The 23,842-nt window shown below is 35.4% G+C and overlaps 2 protein-coding genes across 5 annotated transcripts; one reads left to right on the forward strand and one right to left on the reverse strand.

Moving 5' to 3' along the window:
• Positions 1 to 68: 68 nt before the first annotated feature.
• LOC133038373 (uncharacterized) lies at positions 69 to 2,146 on the forward strand. The gene is made up of 2 exons (XM_061116498.1): positions 69 to 1,791; positions 1,875 to 2,146. Exons 1-2 carry the CDS (start codon positions 801 to 803, stop codon positions 2,144 to 2,146), a joined length of 1,263 nt encoding a protein of 420 aa, XP_060972481.1. The 5' UTR covers positions 69 to 800.
• Positions 2,147 to 4,753: 2,607 nt separating this feature from the next.
• Positions 4,754 to 10,076, reverse strand: LOC133037931 (uncharacterized). Of its 4 annotated transcripts, none has more exons than XR_009687912.1 (5): positions 9,603 to 10,076; positions 7,252 to 8,142; positions 6,699 to 7,139; positions 4,934 to 6,589; positions 4,754 to 4,816 (listed from the first exon to the last, which is right to left on the reverse strand). XR_009687912.1 is itself a non-coding variant. In XM_061115725.1 (4 exons), exons 1-4 carry the CDS (start codon positions 9,861 to 9,863, stop codon positions 6,524 to 6,526), a joined length of 1,659 nt encoding a protein of 552 aa, XP_060971708.1. In that variant the 5' UTR covers positions 9,864 to 10,076; the 3' UTR covers positions 4,762 to 6,523. The 4 variants fall into 4 exon arrangements, 1 of the variants encoding a protein (XP_060971708.1); XR_009687913.1 differs by having other exon boundaries at positions 4,762 to 6,116; positions 6,212 to 6,589; XR_009687911.1 differs by having other exon boundaries at positions 4,762 to 5,850; positions 5,949 to 6,589.
• Positions 10,077 to 23,842: the final 13,766 nt, after the last annotated feature.

The following is a 23,842-nucleotide window of genomic DNA, read 5'->3' on the forward strand; positions in this document are numbered from 1 at the left end:
AATCTATTAACGTAAATCACGTTAATTAAACTAATGCACTCCTAATAACGTGCCACCTCATCACCATCTACCGTAAACCCAAAAAAAACCCAGACTGCCAACGTCATCAAAGGCGCTGCAATCATCCGAAAATCAAGGGATTTTAATTCCTAAAAAGCGCGTGATCTATAATCAAAAAGGAAACCTATAAATCTATAATTCAAAATCTGAGAATTCAAATCAAAACTTGAAAAATAAAAAAAAACCATTCACGAACAAAAAAAAATAAAAAATCGTTCGACAACCGATCGAACATCCTAAAAACAGTTTTCGATTCTGCAAACTGCAATAACGATTTGCAAAATCGCTTCCCTGCGATTATACAAATCAATATCACAACTGCAAAACTTCTCTCCAAAAAAAAAAAAAAACTCCATTGACGAACAAAAAAAAGCTTCAGAAACAAAAAAGTCACAGCTAGCTGAATCAGAATCAACGACAGATCAACCAAATAGTCAACAGAGCAAATGCGATCAAGAATCAAAGCTTAAGAAAAAATTACCTTCTGCAGAGTACTCGACGACATGTACATCTTCATCGTCTTCCTCTGCCTTTCCTAGAAGCACCACCAAAAGCTATCAAAAATAGGTAATTATAAAAGTTAAAAATACATAACTGATTATTATACAAACAATACTTTCAAATACTTATGTGAGAAAATCGTTTTTTATACGTACATTTGTCAATAAAAAAAAATACTTAGAATAATCAAAACTGTTTATAATAAAAGTTACATTTGCATTGATTAATGACAGTTTGATATGGAAGATCCAAGAACAGTTATGATATTTTATAATGGACAATGGGTGGACAAAACAAACTACACAGATTTTGAAGTGACAGGGATATTGATACCATCAAAATGTTCTTACAACCTACTTGCACAAACAATATGTTCTACTTTGGGTTTGGACAGAAGTAAACAAAACATTGATGTTCAATTCCAAATTAAATCAGGAATACCACCCATGAAGATTACAGATGACAATGGCTGCAGATTTTATGAACAAATCAGAAAAAAAGATGATGATGAGACCAAATACCCTATGATGGTAAACCTTTCAGCAGCCATTCCACCAGAAAACATTGGTAGCAGCTCCATCAATCATGACTACTCTGAACATACAATGCAAATCACACAGCCTATACCTACAAGGACAGAGTATGCACAAAACATGGCAGACTTTGTAATCAATCAAGTTGAAAATGCAATTGAAACAAGCCAGCAAGCAACAAGTCAAGTGATCTCAGATCCTCATGTTGATAACATATTTGTTGGACAAGTTTTTTCAAACAAGGAAACACTACAAAATGCTGTCAGCCTATACTCAATAAGAAGAAATCAGCCCTTCAAGGTAAAAAGATCCTCCAAACTTGACTACAAGCTAGTTTGCATCGATGAAAATTGTAAATGGAGTTTCTTGGCATCAAAACATGGAAAAACAAACATGTTCAAAATCAGAAAGATTCAGCATTCTCATACATGCTCATTAGATGTCACATCTGTAGACCACCCTAATGCAACAAGCAACCTGATTGGTAGTGTAATAAGAACCAAATTTGTAAACCCAAAGAGAGACTACACACCAAATGAAATAGTGGATGACATGGCAGATGACTATAGTGTCTCCATATCTTACCAAAAAGCATGGAGGGCTAGAGAAAAGGCTATTGTAGATGCAAGACGCTGTCCACACGAATCGTACTCTGAAATACCAAGAATCTTGTACATGATGGAAAAATGCAACCCAGGTACTACTTCATAACCCTAAAACCAATTTTTCCAAACAAAACTATAAAAAATATAGTATACTAAATAGTTTCTTGAATTACAGGAACAATCACAGACCTTGTCACAGACGAGAATGGCCACTTCAAATACCTATACTTCGCAATAGGTGCTTCCATCAAAGGTTGGCAACACTGCAATCCAATAATAGTCACGGATGGTACTTTCTTAAAAAATCAACATGGTGGAACATTGTTAATAGCTAGTGCACAAAATGCAAATAGACACATATTTCCACTAGCATTTGCAATAGTAGACTCTGAGAATGACACTTCATGGAACTGGTTCTTCAAAGAAACTAAAAGAATCATACAATGAGAGGGAAGTGGCGGGCATTATTTCGTATAGACATGAAAGTATTGCGAAAGCGGAAATACAAACTTCCCAAACCTCATGCATGGAGTTTGTTGCTACCACTTGCTAAAGAATATCAAGACCAAGTTCAAAAAAGGGGGAGATGAACTCAGAAATGCATTCAATGGTGCTTCCAAAGCTTACAATGCTGCTGAATATGAAAAAAATATGAGAGATCTAGACAATATTCATAGCGGCATAAGAGACTATCTGGTAAACGAAGTTGGAAACAGTAAGTGGACAAGGTTATACAGCCAAAACAGGCGATACAAAACAATGACATCGAACATCGCAGAATCTGTGAATGCAAAGACTCAAAGAAGTAAGAGAGTTACCAATAGCAACTTTACTAGAATGTCTTCACTCTTTGGTCCAAAAATGGTATTGGGACAACAAAAATAGAGCATTGTCTACATTCACATACTTGGCACAAAAACCAGAGAAAAGTCTACGAAAAGAGCGAGATATGAGCTTAAAGTACAAGGTAACATATCTGCCTTATAAAAATTATTCCATAATTATATAAAATATACATATTGGTTTATTTTTGCACTTTATTACACTCATACAGTTATTAAATAAACTTATTAGTCTATTGCTGCATAACAAAAATCAAACTCGTTTGTATACCAATAAACATGCTTAATTTTTTTTTTTTTATATGCAATCAATAATGTAACTAAAATATAACTACTTTCACATGTGGAAACATCAAACCTGATTGTATACAAAGTACATGATTGTACCGACTCATACATAGTAAACCTGGAAAAAAAAACATGCGACATCGAAATTTGAATATGATGAAATGCCTTGCTCACATGCAATGGCCGTGTTAACCAAAAGGAATCTATCATGCTACAACTACGCTCTTACTACTACACAAAAAAGGCTTTTTGTCAACATATGAAGATAATATCTTCCCACTAGCAGATTCTACAACTTGGGATATACCGATCATATAAAAGATATGATTGTTCTACCCCCAACACACAAGAGGCCGCAGTGGCGGCCAAAAACAAAGGTACAAAGGTGTGCTAGAAACAAAAACACAGGTCAAATGTGGATCATGCAACCAAAAAGGACACAACAAAAGATCGTGCAAAAATGAACCAGTTCCAAAGCCAACCCGAAAGAGAAAGAACATCAGTACTTAAAAAAAAAATAGCATTTTTTCACAACATTTGATACTTAAAGTAATAAGTACTACATTAGTACTATGTCTTGGACTATTATGAACATAATGGTTCCTCTGATTTTACAAAAACAAGAACATGTCAAAAAAATAAACAAACATGTTACCCATATCCATCCATTTCAGGTTTTATATTTTCTTATAATGATCTTCAAATGAAAATTAATATGCAATTTTTTAAAAAATAAAATAAAAAAAAAATTAATATATCTATTACCTATTCGTATCCTCACACTAATTATAAAATAAAATGTACCTGTTACCCTCTCATATCGATATGTAAACAAGAAAAATATCTGATGATAGTGATTTGTTTCCTGAAAAAAAAAATCCATTTTAATTAGATTGATCATCAATTGAAAAAGTAAACTAATCATCAATTGAAAAAAGTAAACTAATTAGTTTCTTAAGTACACAAAAGTTTCATTTACACAAAATAATGTTCCACAACATACAAGGTCCGTATACCACCTAATTAAGTGTTCCACACCACACAACAAAGCTTACATAAAACCAAAAACTACATGTTAAAGTTTGCAAAATACTACAAGTGCTAATTACATAACATCAGGAAACCACAAAATAACAGTCTAAACTAAACGATAGTAATTGTAACACTAATCATCCAATCTTCAAAGCTCCCCTAGTAGCTTTGGGCATCTTCCCGCAAACTCGAACCGCATTCATATCCATTCAACTCCTTCTTCATAGCATGCACAAAAAGCTCAACGCACATCTTCTTTCTGGACGAAATCCATATTCAAAGTTTTGGGGACATTGTTGATCATTTCATGTATAAAGTATTCAGCATACTTTATAACGAATACACCGCAAATACTACAAAATAAAGAATAAAAATAACAAAGAACCATCGTAAACTAAAATGTTAATAAAAAATAAAAAATATACAATATAGTTACCACCGATCTTGTTGAGGCAATTTATCTATAAAAACAATTTCCAATGGATCCGTATCCTTCACTCCCCGAAAATACCGAGTGCTCTTGTCAATATCGACCTCCAGACCACAGAAATCCACATGAGACAATAAAATCGGCAAAATAACAGCAAATGCATTCACAAAACTGCGACTGTCCTTAAACTTTCCACGCCTCAAAGAATTGCACACCTTAAGACATCTCATCTTGATGTCAAAGACGCACAAAATCCAATGTGCCAAAGCCATTACATTGACCGGAAATAGCATGAAATCTAAAACGAACCATGGTTTACCACACAACAAGCCAAATCCCGCAATATACGCAGCTGCCTTAGTGTCCCGAGGAACAGAATTAATATCCTCATCATTTGCACAAAACTTGTTGTACAAATCAAATATATGGGCTGCAAAAAAACAATCAGTGGTGCTGGCAAAGAACCCTCACACTTTTGTCATACTTAATTTGCTTCCTCAAGTAATAAAAGCACACATCAATATGCTGCATAACGTATAACATAAAAAAAAAACATAAATTATAAACAAATAAATGAAAACTCAAACACAAACATAAAAAAACAAAACTCCCATCAATATATCATAAGAAAAAAATACTAACCGAACATGATAAATTTCTCCCCGGGGTTCTCAGATCGTAAAACCACATTTTATCGTTAACCTTCACAACAACAAAATCTAATGGCACCTTCAATACTCGATCCTCTTGTTTGAACTTCTTCAATTTGTTTTTATCATTGAAACCAGCCTTGAACCATTGCTCAAATGATTTAACTTGAAGCTCATCTGGCATGGCCATCAATCCATTTGAAAATGGAAACAATCCATACACTTCACCAGTTGGTTTACCACTGCTGGCCGAACCAAAATTTGTTGTGTAAGGACTCTTCATTACAGATGCAGGCTTCGCAGCCCTTTTAACAACCTTGGGCGTAAACTCTACATTCAAATCCTACCAACAAACACAACAAACACAAATTTTAAAAAATAAAAATAGTAATAATAAAAATAAATTAAAAAGTTTCAATAATAAGTACATAAAAAAAATTAAAAAATAAATGTTGGTAGATAATAATTAAACATTTAAAACATGGAACCTTTGCAATATTCCTCTGATTAGAAGCCTTTACTTCATTGTGCAACACCTTACCCTACAAAAAAAAAAAAAAAAAAAAAAAAACAGTTAAAAAAAAAAACAACCTAATAATCCATAACAATTACCAAACACGAACATAAAAATACCTTTGCAATTGTTTCCTCAATATCATTGATCTTCTCTAAAGCAGATAGTGTTATACTATCCTCTGTACCTTGACTATCACCCAACTTTTCAGTTGCACCAGTAAACTCTTTGGTTTCTTCATAAATCATCTCATCATCAGCAACCTTCTCATTTACACTAACTACCTCCTTGCCTTCTTTGACAGCTGACTCCCCAGCACTCACTCCACCACTAGATCCACCAACATTACCTCCACCTTTAACTTCCTTGGCACCAACCCCATCACCACCAATACCCTGCAAAAAACAAAATAAAAAAATAAAAAAATAATTATCAACATGCAAATATATATAACTCACATACCAAAATATATAAATAAAACATAAAATATAACCTTGTCATCGCCATCATTATCATCTTCCCTTAACTTGTTAGATCCGTTCTTGAACATCTCATGATCATCATCAACCACTTCTTTCTTGTCATCATCCCCTTTCTCATCACCAGGTTGGGATGTAATAAAACACATTATATCAAAAGTAGGCTGACTACCACCATCATTCTACAATAAAAAACAAATCATAAACCAAAAATGTTACTGATTTCTAAATATAACAAGTAAACTACAATAAAAACTACAATAAAAAAAAAAGTTACCTTATTCTCTATATTCGTAACATCTAAAACTTCCTCAACCTGTATATAATTTCACATTACACTACAAAAATAATAAAAATAATCCTAATAATTTACACCAATATTAAAATTTAAAAAAGTTACCTTATTATCTACCAACATTTCATCCCCAGCTTTTTCAACCTAAACAAAAGTTTAACTTTATATTACAAATATTATCAAAAATAAACAAAACAGTTTACACAAAAACAGTTTACATAAAAAAAAACAGTTTACATAAAACCCAATAATTAATCTAACAACTAATTAAAAAACAGTAAACATAATAGTTTCTTAATTAACTAAAATTACCTCCACAACTGGCTCTTCTTCATTTGTCAAAACAAGGTCATCATCATTCTGAAAATAAAATACAATACACACAATAAAAACACAGCATTATAACTAATCACATACTCAATAAATAAAAAATACACACTATCAAATAAAAATAATCTTAAACACATACCATATTAAAAGTATCCTCATCGCTCACTACAACATTTCCACCATCATTTCCACTTAAAAAGCAATTTCTCAACTCATTGAACTTCATGTCCAAATAAAACTTCAAACTTCCATCAATTTTTGCATCGATATAAGACTTCATATTCAACTCACATTCCTTAACACTACACTTCATCTCAGTACTCAACAAACTCAAAGACTCATCAATTTTTGTTTGATTACCAACAAGCATCTTCACATTGTTCTTTAACTCTACTAGATCAGATTTCCCCACACCATAACTTCTCTGTATACCAGATGGGTCACCTTTCTCATAATGCTTCCTTTGTAATGGCTCATCATCAAAATCATCTTCAGAAGTTTCCAACAAGGGGAAATCAAAACCTTCAAGTTTCATCATCTTCCTTTCAACATCAGTGGGGAGAATAGCTTGAGCTTTCAGCTACAAAAAAAAAAAGTAAAAAAACGAGAAAAAGTAAGCATATAAGTTTACAAAAAATATATCACACCAGTAAACAGAAACAACTACATAATTTTAATAAATACTTATTTACCTTTGATGACATGAAAATTTTCCTATCCAGCTCCCCAGAGTTAGGATTTCCAGTACTTGACCACCTACAAATCCTATACTCTTGCGAAGCATCATATTGGCATATAGATGCCTTAAGACATAACGGAATAGTTTCATACAACCAGACCATAAATGCATAAGGGAAACCAGGTAACTTGTATGTTTTACTATTTTCTTTCGTCTGTTTGCGTTTCACCTTAGCTTTTCCCTTACCACATGAATCATCAGACAAATCTGTTCTTTTTCTGCCCCTCAAAGCAATCATCAAATTGTGCAATGTAAGATCAAAAACAATTTTCCCCCAAGGGAAACTATCATATTCACCAAGCCCCACAATATTCATCAACTCATCAGAAACTTTTTTTACAGCAGGACTACAAATCAACCCATTGGTAAGAAGGTACAAAATTGCCATTTTAACAGCATACTCATCACTCTTGAACTCACTAAACATAAATCTTTGTTCAACCGCACCATGAGTGACTTGCTGCTCGAAAAAATACTTATCAACAAATGCATTCTCCCTTTTTGCATACTTTTTCATATCATTATCACCATTACACAGTAAACCAGTTATGACCGCAAACTCAGCCAAACTAAACCTAAAATTTTCACACCCAAACTTAAACCACATCTCCTTCTCATTTTTTTGATGTACCTCCCTAAGCAGAGCATTATGTATTAACTGAGGTTGATATAAAATTGGTTTCATGTCTAACAAATGACCAAAACATGATTTACGAAAAAGCCTAATTTGTTCAGGGCTCAACTTAGCATTGATATTTGCAATCACTTTGTTCTCCAATGTATTAGGGAAGAAAATCATCTTACCCTTAACACGACTCTCAGGTTTAAAATATTGCTCCCACTCCTACAAAAATAAATAAACACATAAATCAACATAAAGATACTGTAAACTAAACTATAACAAAAATAACACTAAAAAAGCATTTTTTTGACTATAAACTAACACGTATATACATTCTACTAGAAATAAAACACCCAAAAATCCCAAATAAAAAGCAACATAAAGATTCTGTAAAACTAAACTATAACAGAAATAACACTAAAAAAGCACTTTTTTGACTATAAACTAAAACGTATATACATTCTACCACAACTACAAAACACAAACAAAATAGTCCAAAACATTTCAAAATGGGAAAATCAAACTTATAAAGTGAATACACCAATACATATTTAACTCTGAGAAGAAAAAACAAAAACTCGTGGGTCTTGATCCCAATATTGATTATCATGGTCATCACATTCAAAACAAGTTCCTAACAATGCAATTAGTTGCACAATCTACACAAAATTTCTGAGTCCTTTTTTTAAAGATAAATATATGTAATGTCTTAACAACTTGATAATTAGTTAATTACAACACTTAAACAGTATACATGATTAGAAATACTAGCAACACTCTTCTTATGGCTCTATTTCACTCACTGTCTACTCACTATTCTCATTGTTTATCAACATGTACGATAAGGGGAGAAAAATATAACATTTTGGGTCAAGCTATAATTTGACATATTTTATCAACTGAACAACAGAATTGCTCAAAAAGCCTTTCAATTAATCTTTGGTGTTTAAACTTTCCGATAAACCCTTTTTGTTACAATAGAAACTGTCATAATATTAGAAGTTCTTGTTTAACAATCGTTTCGGTTTCATAAACAACTAAGTTATTAAGACCCAAGAAAATATTCCTTCCGCCAAAACAAAAAACAAGAAAAGATACAAACACAGTTCATGATATTCCTTTCGCCAAAACAAAACTCATGGCCATCACAGTTCATGATATTTTTTCAAAAAATTAGTTTCGTTAGATATGATCGAATTTCAAGAAATCAAATTAATCATAACTTTCATCGACAAACACTTCCACTCAACGGTTACGTTTACCAAAAAAGAGTACATACATTTCTAATAAAAACCGTAACCAATAAATCCATCAAAACAAAATTTAAAAACAACAAAATAGACTAAAAAAATTACAATAAAATAAAAATTATATATACAAACTGTAAACCCTAAAATAACCGAAAACATAATAATCACTAAAAATAAATTAATATTTGAAATGTATATACTAAAATTTATTGAACAATAAAAAAACAATAAAAAAACCATAGAAAACCCTAAACACAACTAAAAAACATCAAAAGGAAAAAAATAACACACATGCAATAACTTAAATTGAAAACCGAAAAAAAAGAACAAAAATCCAAAAACAAATCCGTAAACCATAAAATCCATCAAAACCAGAATATTAAATCAGACAATAAACCAAAAAAATTACAACAAAATATAAAATATATATACCTTAATACTATCTGGAACTCCAATCTCCAAATCGTCACTATCATATTCAACATCCTCTTCTTCAATCACTTGCTTCATCTTTTTCAACGGACGATCTGCATGTTTCCCCTTCTTAGACCCGACATTGTTCCTCTTCCTCTTCGAAGAAAGCTCAGACTCTCCACTATCACTACCCTCGGACATTGTTTCTTTCGATTTGTTCTTCGGATTCATAGCCTTGGAGGACGCAGATGGAGATGTAGACGAACGTGTTTTCACCATTACTAAACGTTTAGAGAAAAGAAATGAAGTTGGGAAAAAATGGAAATAACACTTATATTGATAGGTATATAGGCGGTTTGGGTTTACAACCCACCTTTTGGGTGAAAATTTTAAAAAAATTCAAAAACTGAAACGTGCCCACGCGCCCACACTGATAAGACGCCTATCACATTTCAACTGACACTTACGTCAGCCCCTCTCATCCACTAAGCGTGTTGAAGAAGCCAAAAAGTAAAAAAATTGTATAAAAATCAAAAACGGTAAAACTGACGGTAAACTTAATAATTTAAAGAGAAACGGTATTATTAGAAATAAATGGGAAAAAACGTGTCCCAATGTAATTTTCCCTTTCATTTTAGTGGCAAAATGGACTTTGCCGATTATTTATTATTTATTTAATTATTATTATTTTATCAATCAATGAATTAAGGCCAACTTTGTCCGGGTTCGTTCCCACCCTATTTGCTGGTTGCTGCACCAAACGGCACGTGGAGTATGCGCTCATCAAACCCAACCCACTCCAATTAAGCTGGGCTTTCCGAGCCTGGGCTGAAAAACCCAACTTGGCCCATCAAATTTGGTCTAAAAAGCCTTCAAAACTACAGTAATCATTCTAACTTTTAACAAAAGTAAATAATAAAATAGGTAAAATTCTTTCATGCACTTTAGGAGGGTAACCGATGCCGATATGTACATATTTTTATGGGAAATTTATAAAAATATTGGAATTTGAGATATTTTTTACAAAAATACTGTCACACGAAAAAATTTTCAAAAATACTGTATTTTTATAAAATACTAGTAAAACACAAAACAGTTTTACTCAAAACAACAGTAGAACAACTAAAAAACACCAGTGAAAACTTAACACAGTATATTGCAGTATGAAACTTATAAAAAATACGGTAAAAAAGTAAAAAATACCGACTGGCAGTATTTTTGTAAAAAATTGACAAAAGTTAGTATACTATGTAAATTTCCCTATTTATTTTTTTTTGAAAAGAAACTTTTATTAAACAACACCAGCAAACTTACAAAGAATGGGAGAGGCCAGCCTTACAAACAATGGCTAACCAATCCGGAAAAGAATTGTAAAAAGAATGGGTTAATTTTGTTTCCAGGCTTCTCTTAGCTAAGCTATGAGCACCTACATTATGGACTCTTTTTACATGAATTAACTTTGTACAGTAGGAAAACCCAGGGTGTCTCTTAATTTGATTAACAACCGGCTGTATATCACCAAGGGAGCTGTCATTTGCTGAGATTCCATCAACCAGCAGCTTGCAATCTGATCTGATCTCATAAGGATTGTGCAAGTCCTTCGGCTTATCTTGCAAAGCAGCAACAACTGCTTTTGCTTCAGCTACAGGCACAGTGCAGCAAACAAGGAGATAGTGCATACCAGTAGAGACAATGTTGCCCGACCAATCCCGCCAAATATAGCCCAGCCCCACCCCTACTTGGTTTGGTTGGATGGCTGCATCACAGTGAACACAATAAGTGCCAACAGGAGGGGCCTGCCACTTATCTTTAGGAGCAGCAGGATGCACAGTAGGGAGACTTTCTTTCCCACTGATCTCTCTCGGGTAGCTACTGAAAACCCATTCCAGCAAACGAGCCCCATTCATATAATGTTGATTGTTCCATTGTCTATTTCGATTCTCCCAAATTGCCTAAAGAACCTTGATCACATCTTCAAACTCCTCCCTAGCTAGCTTATGTCTGAATTCCACTAGCAAATCCATCATTGAATGCCCTCTACTTTCCTTGATTAACTTGTAATAAGGCAAAAGTTTCCAAACTTTTTTAACCTTTTCACAAGTCCAAAGAGCATGGGGAAGTGATGTTGGGTTTTATGCCCTAAATAAAACTCATTTCAATATAATCAGATTTACTTATTAATATAGATCAGAAATAACATTTAATGTTGCATGGTTCACATGATTTATTTCATGATTATATGTATGTAATGTATAAATTCATATGAAACCCTTTTCACATACTTGATCCTGTTTATTGTGTCGTCAACACATTGGAAAGTAAACATGACTATGTGAATAAAGTTTCCTAGATTTATCAGACATAGGGTTTTACTGATATGATAATCTACAACAGAGTTTACTTGCATTTGGAGAAATGCTATGTTCTTTCCAGAGCATTGGTTAAAGTAAAGCTCAGGTTGGATGCATGGAGTATGCATCGGAAGGGACAGATATTGAACTTTGACTTAGATTCATTAAACTTACCGTAATATCTATTCAAGTCAATATCGCCTAGTTGATCCTAGATCAAATGATCTTAATCCTATTATGATTAGGCTCAATCTCGAAAGGCTATTCGTGTTCTTTGATTTGTTAGTTAAGCCTACTTTTAGGTCAGGGTGATACGTACATTTTGGGAACACGGTAGTGCAATTGAGTGGGAGCGCTAATATAAACATGGAATCTATAGCTTCTATCTGGCGAATAGTAAGTAAAGGATGATCTCCTTCGAGCTTGACCAAACGAAAATAAATGGTGGAGATCTCATTTCACATAAGCTGAAATATCATTTATACGGGGTTAAGTGTTTTAAGGATTAAATACATTGTAGGGTGTAACGGTAATCTAATCCCTTTACAGTGTAGATCATTCATATAGAGGATCATTGATCAAATTAGGATTATAACAATGGATAACTAATGATGTGTCTATATGGTGGAACATATAGAGCATTCTATATACTGAGAGTGCAATTCTAAGTTCTATGCGTGGATTCAACGAAGAATTAATAAGTCAGTGAATTTAGGCGATAAATTCTTGATGTGCTTATTGGGAGCTCGGTTATATAGACCCATGGTCCCTGCACTAGTTGAGATAATATTGCTTGTAAGACTCATATAATTGGTTTTGATTAATCAATTATAATTCTCAAATTAGACTATGTCTATTTGTGAATTTTTCACTAAGTAAGGGCGAAATTGTAAAGAAAGAGTTTTAGGGGCATATTTGTTAATTATGATACTTTGTGTGGTTCAATTAATAAATATGATAAATGACAATATTATTTAATAATTATTTATAGTTATTAAATAGTTAGAATTGGCATTTAAATGGTTGAATTAGAAAATTGGCGTTTTTGAGAAAATCAGATACAGAAAAGATAAAACTGCAAAATTGCAAAAAGTGAGGCCCAAATCTACTATGCATGGCCGACCACTTTTGTAGGGAATTTAAACTGATATTTTCATTATTTTAATGCCAAATATTTCAAACCTAACCCTAGTGGAATGCTATAAATAGATAGTGAAGGCTTCAGGAAAATTACACTTCTGATTCAGAAAAAACTGAGCCTCTCTCTCTCCCTATCTTTAGCCGCCACCTTGCTCTCATCCTTCTCTCTTCAATTTCGAAATTCTTAGTGTGAGAGTAGTGCCCACACACAGCAAGTGATACCTCAATCATAGTGAGGAAGATCGTGAAGAAAGACTTTTAGCAAGAAGGAGTTTCAGCACCAAAGAATCAGAGAAAGAGATCCAGGTTCAGATATTGATAATGCTCTGCTACAGAAAGGAATCAAGGGCTAGATATCTGAACGGAAGGAGTCATTATATTCCGCTGCACCCAATGTAAGGTTTACTAAACTTTATATGTGTTTATTTCATCGTTTTAGAAAGTTCATATTTAGGGTGTTAATGAAACATACTTGTGAGTAGATCTAAGATCCTGGTAAAATAATTTCCAACAAGTGATTCCTCAAACCGGCCACAGTTATTGCAGGTAGGGTCGATTTTCATACCTCTATGACAAAGATTGGACTTTGCTGGGAGCCAATTTCGACACATTTTCCATCCAAAAAGCTTCATCCGTGGAGGCACATTCAGATTCCACCACATCTTCCACCAAGCATGAGTTTGGTCCATATCAGAGCAGCGGGTAGGAGCAAGATTTATCTCCCTAGCTACTTTATATCCACTCTTCACAATGTAGTGACCATCCTTAGTAAAAGGCCAAATTAGAATGTCCTCCGAGTGAATGTCTATTGGGATCCCTAATATCAAAGGAACATCCTCCTTATGAAATGTTTATAATATCCTCATTCCAATCTTCCTTAGTATTAAGCAGGCTGCTCACTGTGGTATTGGGATTTGCATCCAACGACCGGTGTATAATTGTGCCATTAGGCCGTGGCAGCCACTTATCTTGCCAAACTCGAATGGTTCTACCATTCCCAACTCTCCACCAGGCACCTTCATATATAATCTCCCTTCCCCAAACGATTCCTTTCCATATGCAAGATGCGTTTTGGGGAAATTTTGCATTAAGAAAGGAGGTGTTAGGGTAGTAGCTATTTTTCAAAACTCTTGCTAATAAAGAGTGAGGCTTATGTATGAGGCGCCACCCTTGTTTGGGTAAAAGAGCTTGATTGAATTCAGAGAGACTACAGAAACCCAAGCCTCCCTCTTCCTTTGGTTTACACATCTTGTCCCAAGTGCTCCAATGGAGTTTTTTATTTTCCTTTGTGTCTCCCCACCAAAAATTGGCTACCAAAGAGTGGAGATTTTTGATCAACTTCTTTGGAAGACGAAAGCAACTCATGAAATAGCTAGGAAGAGCCTAGATCACCGCTTTTATAAGAATTTCTTTCCCCGCTTGGGAGAACATTGAAGCTTTCCAACCTTTGAGTTTACTCCAAACTTTATCTTTGATGACCTCAAAAACCTCTTTCTTTTTCCTTCCTAGGTAGCTTGGCAACCCAAATAGATGGCATGATTAGGGACCAACCGAACCCCAAGTGTATTCGCAAGATGTTGGCCCACTTGTTTAGATATACTGCTGCCCGTACTCACTTCTGACTTCTCAAGATTTATTTTTTGGCCCGAAAGCTTTGCATACTGCTGGAAAATTAGTGTCATTGTAACACCCTAACTAACATAGGCGTATTACGTGATTTTTTTAAACATGCTGTGCAGCTCGTTGCTAATCAACGAGGTTTATGGAAAACGTGATTAATTAAAATTTTTGCTTTTTAATTAAACTTATAAAATAATATTACAAAAGACTCGGGATCCCGATTACAAAATCATTTACAAAAAGATTTAACTGTTTATACAAAATAATGTCGCCTAGCGACTAGTTACAAAATCAGCCTCGCTGTCCCGAGGATCGTACTCTCCAGGCCTAACCGCCCCGACATGTACAACCTTCATAAGCTTGCTCACGGTCCATCAGCTTTAGCCTTGCCTTTACCTACACATAAACGTAGAACTGTGAGTCGACAGACTCAGTAAGAAAAGCATAATAATACTCATACATAATTCTCGGTCATGATCAGACGCCCATACCCCTGATCATAACCCTAACTGCCGTGTCCAACACGATACTGAGTCCCGCTACTGCCGTGTCCAACACGGTACTGAGCCACTACTGCCGTGTCCAACACGGTACTGAGTTCTGAACGTTCATAGGGACGGTACTATTGACACGTAACAGCCTGATCGGTCGAACCGGTCATACTCCGGCTGCTGGTCATACTCCAGCCTGTACCGACGTGTTACTATATCCACCTGATCGGTCGAACCGGTCATACTCCGGCTGCTGGTCATACTCCAGCCTGTACCGACGGGATACGTCAATAGTACGGAACCACCAACCAAGTGTCAGCCTGATCGGTCGAACCGGTCATACTCCGGCTGCTGGTCATACTCCAGCCTGTACCGACGTGACAGGGTTGGATGGTTCGAAGCCAACATACATAACTAATGTAATCTAACAGGCTTCCTACATGCTCGCTAAACATGTAATCTACATATGCATACTGTTATACTAATCTTACCTGGATTCCGAATTCAGGTGTGCCGGTCAACCTGACTGGAACTTTAACTGCGCGGCGGATTACAGGCTCCTAAACCATAAAAATCACAACACTATAAGTGACACGCTAAATCACTTCCCGGGGACTTAAACTAGGAACTAAAAGTTTCCCTATCGATAAAAAGCATGGCAATACCCCCTAAAACATAAAAATAAGGAAAACTAGGGTCCCTGAATTTTCCCCAACCGGTAGACCGGTTGCCCAACCGGAATTCCGGTTCTGGGAAAATTCAGAACCCTCATCCGGAATTCCGGATGCACAACCGGAATTCCGGTTCCTCGCAGGCAGCAACAATCAAAAATTCATATCTTGCTCAAATCAACTCCAAATCAACTCAAACCTTCCAGACCTATTCCATATGACCCAAAGAACATTTCTAAGGCACCAAAACCACCCAGATTGCACCAAAGCAAAAAGTGCCATTAAAGCTCAAGCTTTGAGTTCTAAACTCAAACTTGAGTAAAGTCACCTAACATGCATACAAACCAACTCAAATCCTCTTAAACAAGCATAATATAACCTCTGGAAACAATTAGAAATATCAACAATATCACAGCAACAGATTCAAGGCATTTCTCTTTGAAAACCATATTTTAACATAGAAAAATCATAGCTTTACTCAACCTAACTATCATGCTTCAAAACAACTTAAATAACCCTAATCTAACAAGCTTTAAACCTCTGAAATTAAGAACAAATTCACAGCAGCAACAACATCTAACAATCATGCATGCATCAACTATATTCATCATTTTTTTTCCAAGAAACAAAGGAAGAAAGTTAGGGAGCACATACCACAACAAGAGATCACTAAAATTTTGTAAACAAAGCTTGAATCACCAAGCAAAGGGGCTGGTTCTTGAAGCTTCAAGAGAGCCGAAAAAGAGAGAGAGAATTGAGAGCTTTTGAAAATTTTCTTCTTTTCCTTAACTTTGCAATTTTTTGATAAAATGAAATATAAGCTTTTACACACATATATCAATTCATTTCAGCCAAAAACAATTAAATAAACATTTATTTTCCATTTAATAAAATCACAAAAAGACAAAATACTAATGGGGCAAAAAGACCATTTTGCCCCTCCACACTAAAATCACATAAATCACACTAAAGGGGTATTTTTGGAAAATTCTAAATTCCCGGCCATTCCCGACATTCCCAATGTCTAAAAAAAACCGCCCCAAACTACTAACATACTAAGTTGTGATTTCTACTGAGCCAAACACCGAGTTCCAAAATACCGGGCACCGGAAATGCAAAATATGAAAACTACTGAATGACATAGCAATGCATTTCTGAATTCCATAAATAACAGTATAATAAATTATTTAAATAGCTATAAATAATTTTCATAATTAATCATAATTAACTGCTAATTTCCAAATTAAACTAAGCGGGCTTTACAGTCATTGTCTCACATTCTGTCTCATTCCCTTCAAAAAATACAAAGCTATCGTCCGCAAAGAAAAGATGAGACACTTTAAAATCATTCTTTCCAAACCGAACCCCTATTATTTTCCCAGCCCTCTCGGCTTCTTGAATTAGGCATGAAAGGCCCTCCGAACAAATAAGGAAGAGGTATGGGGATAAAGAATCACCTTGGCGAAGACCCCGGGATGGATGATAGTTCCCAAATCTTTCCCCATTGATTAAAACCGAAAAGGAGACACTAGTTACACACCTCATGATTTTCTCAATCCAAATCTCATCATATCCCAACCCTCGCATCATAGTCATAAGGAAGCTCCACTCAACCCGATCATAAGCTTTGGACATGTCTAACTTTAAGGCCATTTTCTTCCCATTACCAAATCTTTTCATCTTCACACTATGGAGGCTTTCATACCCGATGATAGCATTGTCTTGGATCAGCCTTCCTCCTACAAATGCACTTTGAACCTCGGATATGGCTTGATGAAGACTATGTTTCATACGATCTGCTAAGCACTTCCCTACTATCTTGTAGACCACATTGCATAAGCTAATGGGACGAAATTCTGACATTTGGATTGGTTTTGGTAAGTTCGGGATAAGACAAATAAGGGTATCATTAATAGCTTCAACACTCTTTCCCTCATTGAGAATTCCCAAACAAACCGTAGTGACTTCTTCTCCAATGATCGGCCAAAATTTCCTATAAAATAGGCCCGACATTCCATCATTGCCCGGGGCTTTGTGTGGATGAATATCTCTCATAGCTTGTAACACATCGTCCTTTGTAAAAGGAGCAATAAGGTACTCATTGATTTCCCGGGAAATTTTGTTTGGCAGTATCCTTTGAAACTCTTTTAACTCCGCTGCAGAAGCCGACTGTGCAGTAAACAATTGTTGGAAGTAGTTACAAGCCACCCGTCCCACCATTCTATTTCCATGAACCCATCGAGCATTTTGATCAAGCAATCCCGTAATTGAGTTCTTCTTCTTCCTTGAATTCGCTTTCCTGTGGAAAAACTTTGTATTTCAGTCCCCTTCCTTCAGCCATAAAGCTTGACTTCTTTGTTTCCAAAATTTCTCCTCTTTGTCCAAATACACATTGTAGGATCGCTCCAATTCCTTCAATTGATTCCAGCCCGTGTGATTTGTTTGTGTAGATAAGGTAGCAATTTTATCTTCATATTCCTTTATCCTCATATTCATTTCCTTTTTGCGAGACTTATTCCATTGATTAAGAGCTGCTCCACATTTATCTAATTGGTCTTTGAGCTCCCTAGCCGTGGTGCTTATAGTGCCAGCCCTCCATGATTTCGTAACTAACTCCAAACAAGTTTCTTCCTCAGCCCAGACATGTTCAAAATGAAAGCGAGAGTGCCATCGAACCCCCTTAACTCCATCCAGTTGTTGTTTAGCACAAGTGAGTAATAACGGGAAATGATCGGAACTGATTCGTTCAAGATGAAAAACTTTTGCAGCAGGAAACATATCAAACCATTCAGAATTTCCACAAGCTCTATCTAATCTCTCAAAGATAAGGTTGTCTGGTCTCCTGTTTCACCAAGTAAACAAATTTCCTTCAAACTCCACTTCCTGAAGATAACAATCATCTAGAGCTTTTCGGAAATTGTTCATGAGATATCTCGGTTTCGGTTGTCCTCCCTTCTTCTCTTTTTTCCTTAGAATCTCATTAAAGTCTCCCCCAATCAGCCACAGTCCCGTATACATTCTGCCGACTCTATTGAGAAGTGTCCAAGAATCGCCTCGTTTACTTGGATCCGGGTCTCCATAGAAGCCTGTAAACCGCCACCCTTGGTCCTCCTCTTTCCGAATGAAAGAATCAATACGGAAAGAGGAAAACGAAAGAATAGTGCAAGTTATCTTGTGTGAACACATCAGCACAAGCCCGACACTTTTTCCTTTAGCCTCCACAACAAAGCAACCAACAAAACCCAAAGCAACACGCAAACTCTCAGCACGCATCTTATTCAGTCTAGATTCCGATATGAAAACCAACTCCGGACACCAACGCTGCACTAGGGACTGTTGGAATTTATTTTACCAGGATCTATTACTATCATGTATGTTTGATTAACATCCTAATATGAATTCTAAAACAATGAAAATAAACACATATAAAGTTAGAAAACCTTATAGTGGGTGACGCGGAATATTATGACTCCTTCCGTTCATATCTCTAGCCCTTGATTCCTTTCTGTAGCAGAGCATCACCAAGATCTGAACCTAGATCTTCTTTTCTCCTTCTTTGATGCAGAAATTCCACAGTCTTACATACTATGATTGAGGTACCATTTGATGTGTGTGGGCACTACTCATCTCACAAGGATTTCAAAATTTTCTCTCTTTTTCTCTCTTAATTTCGTGGGTTTGATGCATGCTAGAGAAGAGAACAAGGGTTGCTTTATATAGGGAAAAAGGAGAGCACAACTTTCCAAATAAGGAGTTTCCTCTTTTACTGTGTAATTGATTAACTGCCTTATTTAGTGTGATCCACCACTTTCCTATTATTGCTAGGCTTTGATTAGCAATTACATGGCAATTAAAATTGAAAATAATAATTGGGAAACAAGCAAAGGGAGTGGCCGACCATAGAGTTTCATGGGCCTCACTTGGATTTTGCAGTTTCCTCAATTTTATTTCTATTTCTCCAAAAATGCCATTTTTCCAATTCTAATCATTTAAATGCCAAAACTAATTATTTAATAACTAAAATAGATTATTAAATAATATTGTCATTTAAAATAATTATTAATTAGACATGCAAAGTCTCTCAATTAATAATTAAACCTAGAAACCCTTTTATTTACGATTTCATCCTTACTTAGTGAGAATTCATAAAGTAGACATAGTCTAACTTTTAGAATTATAATTGATTAATTAAAATCAATTAACTGAGTCTTACAAGCAGTATGGTCTCAACTAGTATGGGGACCATGGGTCTATATAACCGAGCTTCCAATAAGTTGAACCGAATTTACCAAGTAAATTCCCTAACTTATTAATTTCTCATTGAATCCACACTTAGAACTTGGAATTGCACTCTCAGTCATATATAACGCTCTATATGTTCCATGATATAGACACGTCATTAGTTATCCATTGTTATAACCCTAATGTGATCAATGATCTTCTATATAGATGATTTACACTATAAAGGGATTGAATTACCGTAACACCCTACAATGTATTTTATCCTTAAAACACTTAACCCTGTATAAATGATATTTCAGCTAAGTGAAATGAGATCTCCACCATTTATTTTTGTTTGGTTAAGCTCGAAGGAAATCATCCTTTACTTTCTATTTGCCAGATAGAAGCTATAGATTCCATATTTATGTTAGCGCTCCCACTCAATTGCACTACCGTGTTCCCAAAATGTACGTATCACCCTGACCCAAAAGTAGGCTTAACTAACAAATCAAAGAACACGGATAACACTCTTGAGATTGAACCTAACCATATCAGGATTGAGATCATTTGATCTAGGATCAACATGTGATATTGAATTGAATAGATATTATGGTAAGTTTTAATATATCTAATCAAAGTTCAATATCGGTCCCTTCCGATGTATACTCCATACATCCGATACTGGTAAACTTTGCCAATGTCCTGGAAAGGACATAACACTTTTCCAAGGTGTAAGAATACCTATCGCTGATTATACCATGTCAGTCTAAATCCAGTGTTCTGACAAATCAGGGAATAAACTTTTGAACATATAATTAAGATTATATTCCACTGTGCTGACAACACTATAATCTTTAACAAACTCATATGTTCTGGACTTAAAAAGAATTCATACATTATATACATATAATCATGAAATAAATCATGTGAACCATGCAACATAAAATGTTATTTCTGATCTTCATTAATAAGTAAATCTGATTATATTGAAATGAGTTTTATTTAGGGCACAAAACCCAACAGGGACTTCAAAGTACGGATCGTCCAAGGATTCCCCATCCCTTGACCGTTCCACAATAAGGCCTTCATGGCTGTAGGCGACCCTGACTCGCAGGGTTTGCCTCTTCCACATTTTGAGCGATTGTCAAATCTCCATTCTGAGAAATTTCAATCGGTTTGTCAACTTTCCCACCCTTTCTTTTCTTTGCATCTTTCTTCACCGCCACTTTCCTTGTCTGCTCTTTGGGGATTGAATTGTTACCCGAGCCAAAGGCAAAGGGGAGACTTTCCTTTAACCTGGGTATGTCCATTGAGAAACCAATCGGAACATCAATTAGAGTTTGGCTTTCATTCATCACCATAGGATTGTTTGCTGTCCTTTGAAGTTTACCAGCCCCCACTACCTCTCAATCCTCCACCAATCTTCGTTTCCCACGCCCATCTTGTGCCATATCATTTATTTCCACCCCAGTTTCCTCCTGCTGAAGCTTCTCCGTTGTATTTTGCAGCTTGCTTATCTCCTTGTTACCTTGGTGTGGTTCTGTCCCTTTTGTTACTTCACTCCTCACCTGTACATGCTCTTCCTCTTCATTCAACAATGGTTCAAAGGAGTTACCCATATAGAGATTAAGACTTTGCCTAATTCCACCTTGTATGTTCTGTTCTGTAAAATTACATTCTCATTGTTGCCACCTTTCCCCCCTTGAAATCCATCTCTAACCCCGTTGTCAACTTTCAGCCATGTCCCATACGCCATTGCCGTCATTCCATTCTCCCCTATGATCTCCTTTATGTCAAGAGAACATCTTTTTGACTATGACCAATCCATCCACATCGAAAACACATGAATGGGAGATCATCATACTTGAATGCCACCCACTTCTTGGAGCCACTACACGGTAATAAATATCCTGGGCATACCGATTTGTTTATTGACATCCATACTTGAAATTGAAAGAACCCATCCGCCACAATTTGAGAAACATCAGAGTTCTGAACTGTAATAACCGAACCAGCCATAGATGCCAGTCTTAAAGTGTTTTTCTCTGTCAAATAATCAATTGGAACCCCCAAAGCTCTACCCCAAATTGGAAAGACAGTCAGATCATTCTTCCAAGATTCACTAGAGTTCCCCATCTTACCCAAAATCAGCACCCCATTCAATAAATACCACGACATTCTTGCTAAGATTCGGGATTGAGTTTGTTCTGAATTGAAAGAAAAGGTAAGGAACATACTGTTGGAAATTATTTTACCAGGATCTTAGATCTACTCACAAGTATGTTGATTAACACCCTAAATATGAACTTTCTAAAACGATGAAATAAACACATATAAAGTTTAGGAAACCTTACATTGGGTGCAACAGAATTAAATGACTCCTTCCGTTCAGATCTCTAACCCTTGTATCCTTTCTGTCGCAGAGTATTATCAAGATCTGAACCTGGATCTCTTTCTCTGAATCTTTGATGCTGAAACTCCTTTTGCTGAAAATCTTTCTTCACGATCTTCCTCACTATGATTGAGGTATTGCTTGCTGTGTGTGGGCACTACTCTAATCACTAAGGGGTTTCGAAATATGAAGGAAGAAGAGAGAGAGAGAGTGGCGGCCAAAGGTAGAGAGAGAGGCTCAGGTTTTTTCTGAATGAAAAGTGTAATTTTCCTGAAGCCTTCACTACCTATTTATAACATTCCACTAGGGTTAGGTTTGAATTATTTGGCATTTGAATAATGAAAATATCAGAGGTAAAACTCCTATAAAAGGGGCCGGCCAAGGCTTATTGGATTTGGGCCTCACTTTTTGTAATTTTGCTGTTTTATCACTTTTGTATCTGATTTTCTCAAAAACGCCTATTTTCTAATTCAACCATTTAAATGCCAATTCTAACTATTTAATAACTATAAATAATTATTAAATAATATTTTCATTTATCATATTTATTAATTGAACATACAAAGTATCATAATTCACAAATATGCCCCTAATAACTTTTTCTTTACAATTTCGCCCTTACTTAGTGAAAATTTCACAAATAGACATAGTCTAATTTGAGAATTATAATCGATTAATCAAAACCAATTACATGAGTCTTACAAGCAATATTATCTCAACTAGTGCGGGGACCATTGGTCTATATAACCGAGCTTCCAATAAGTAGATCAAGAATTTATCACTAAAATTCACTAACTTATTAATTCTTCGTTGAATCCACGCATAGAACTTAGAATTGCACTCTCAGTATATAGAATGCTCTATATGTTCCACCATATAGACGCATCATTAGTTATCCATTGTTATAATCCTAATTTGATCAATGATCCTCTATATGAATGATCTACACTGTAAAGGGATTAGATTACCGTTACACCCTACTATGTATTTTATCCTTAAAACACTTGACCCCGTATAAATGATATTTCAGCTTATGTGAAATGAGTACTCCACCATTTATGTTCGTTTGGTCAAGCTCGAAGGAGATCATCCTTTGCTTACTATTCGCCAGATAGAAGCTATAGATTCCTTGTTTATGTTAGCGCTCCCACTCAATTGCACTACCGTGTTCCCAAAATGTACGTATCACCCTGACCTAAAAGTAGGCTTAACTAACAAATCAAAGAACACGAATAGCCTTTCAAGATTGAGCCTAATCATAACAGGATTAAGAACATTTGATCTAGGATCAACTAGGCGATATTGACTTGAATAGATTTTACGGTAAGTTTAATAAATCTAAGTCAAAGTTCAATATCGGTCCCTTCCGATG

This window comes from Cannabis sativa, chromosome 5 (genome assembly GCF_029168945.1).
Source record: "Cannabis sativa cultivar Pink pepper isolate KNU-18-1 chromosome 5, ASM2916894v1, whole genome shotgun sequence".
Taxonomy (NCBI): Eukaryota; Viridiplantae; Streptophyta; class Magnoliopsida; order Rosales; family Cannabaceae; genus Cannabis; species Cannabis sativa.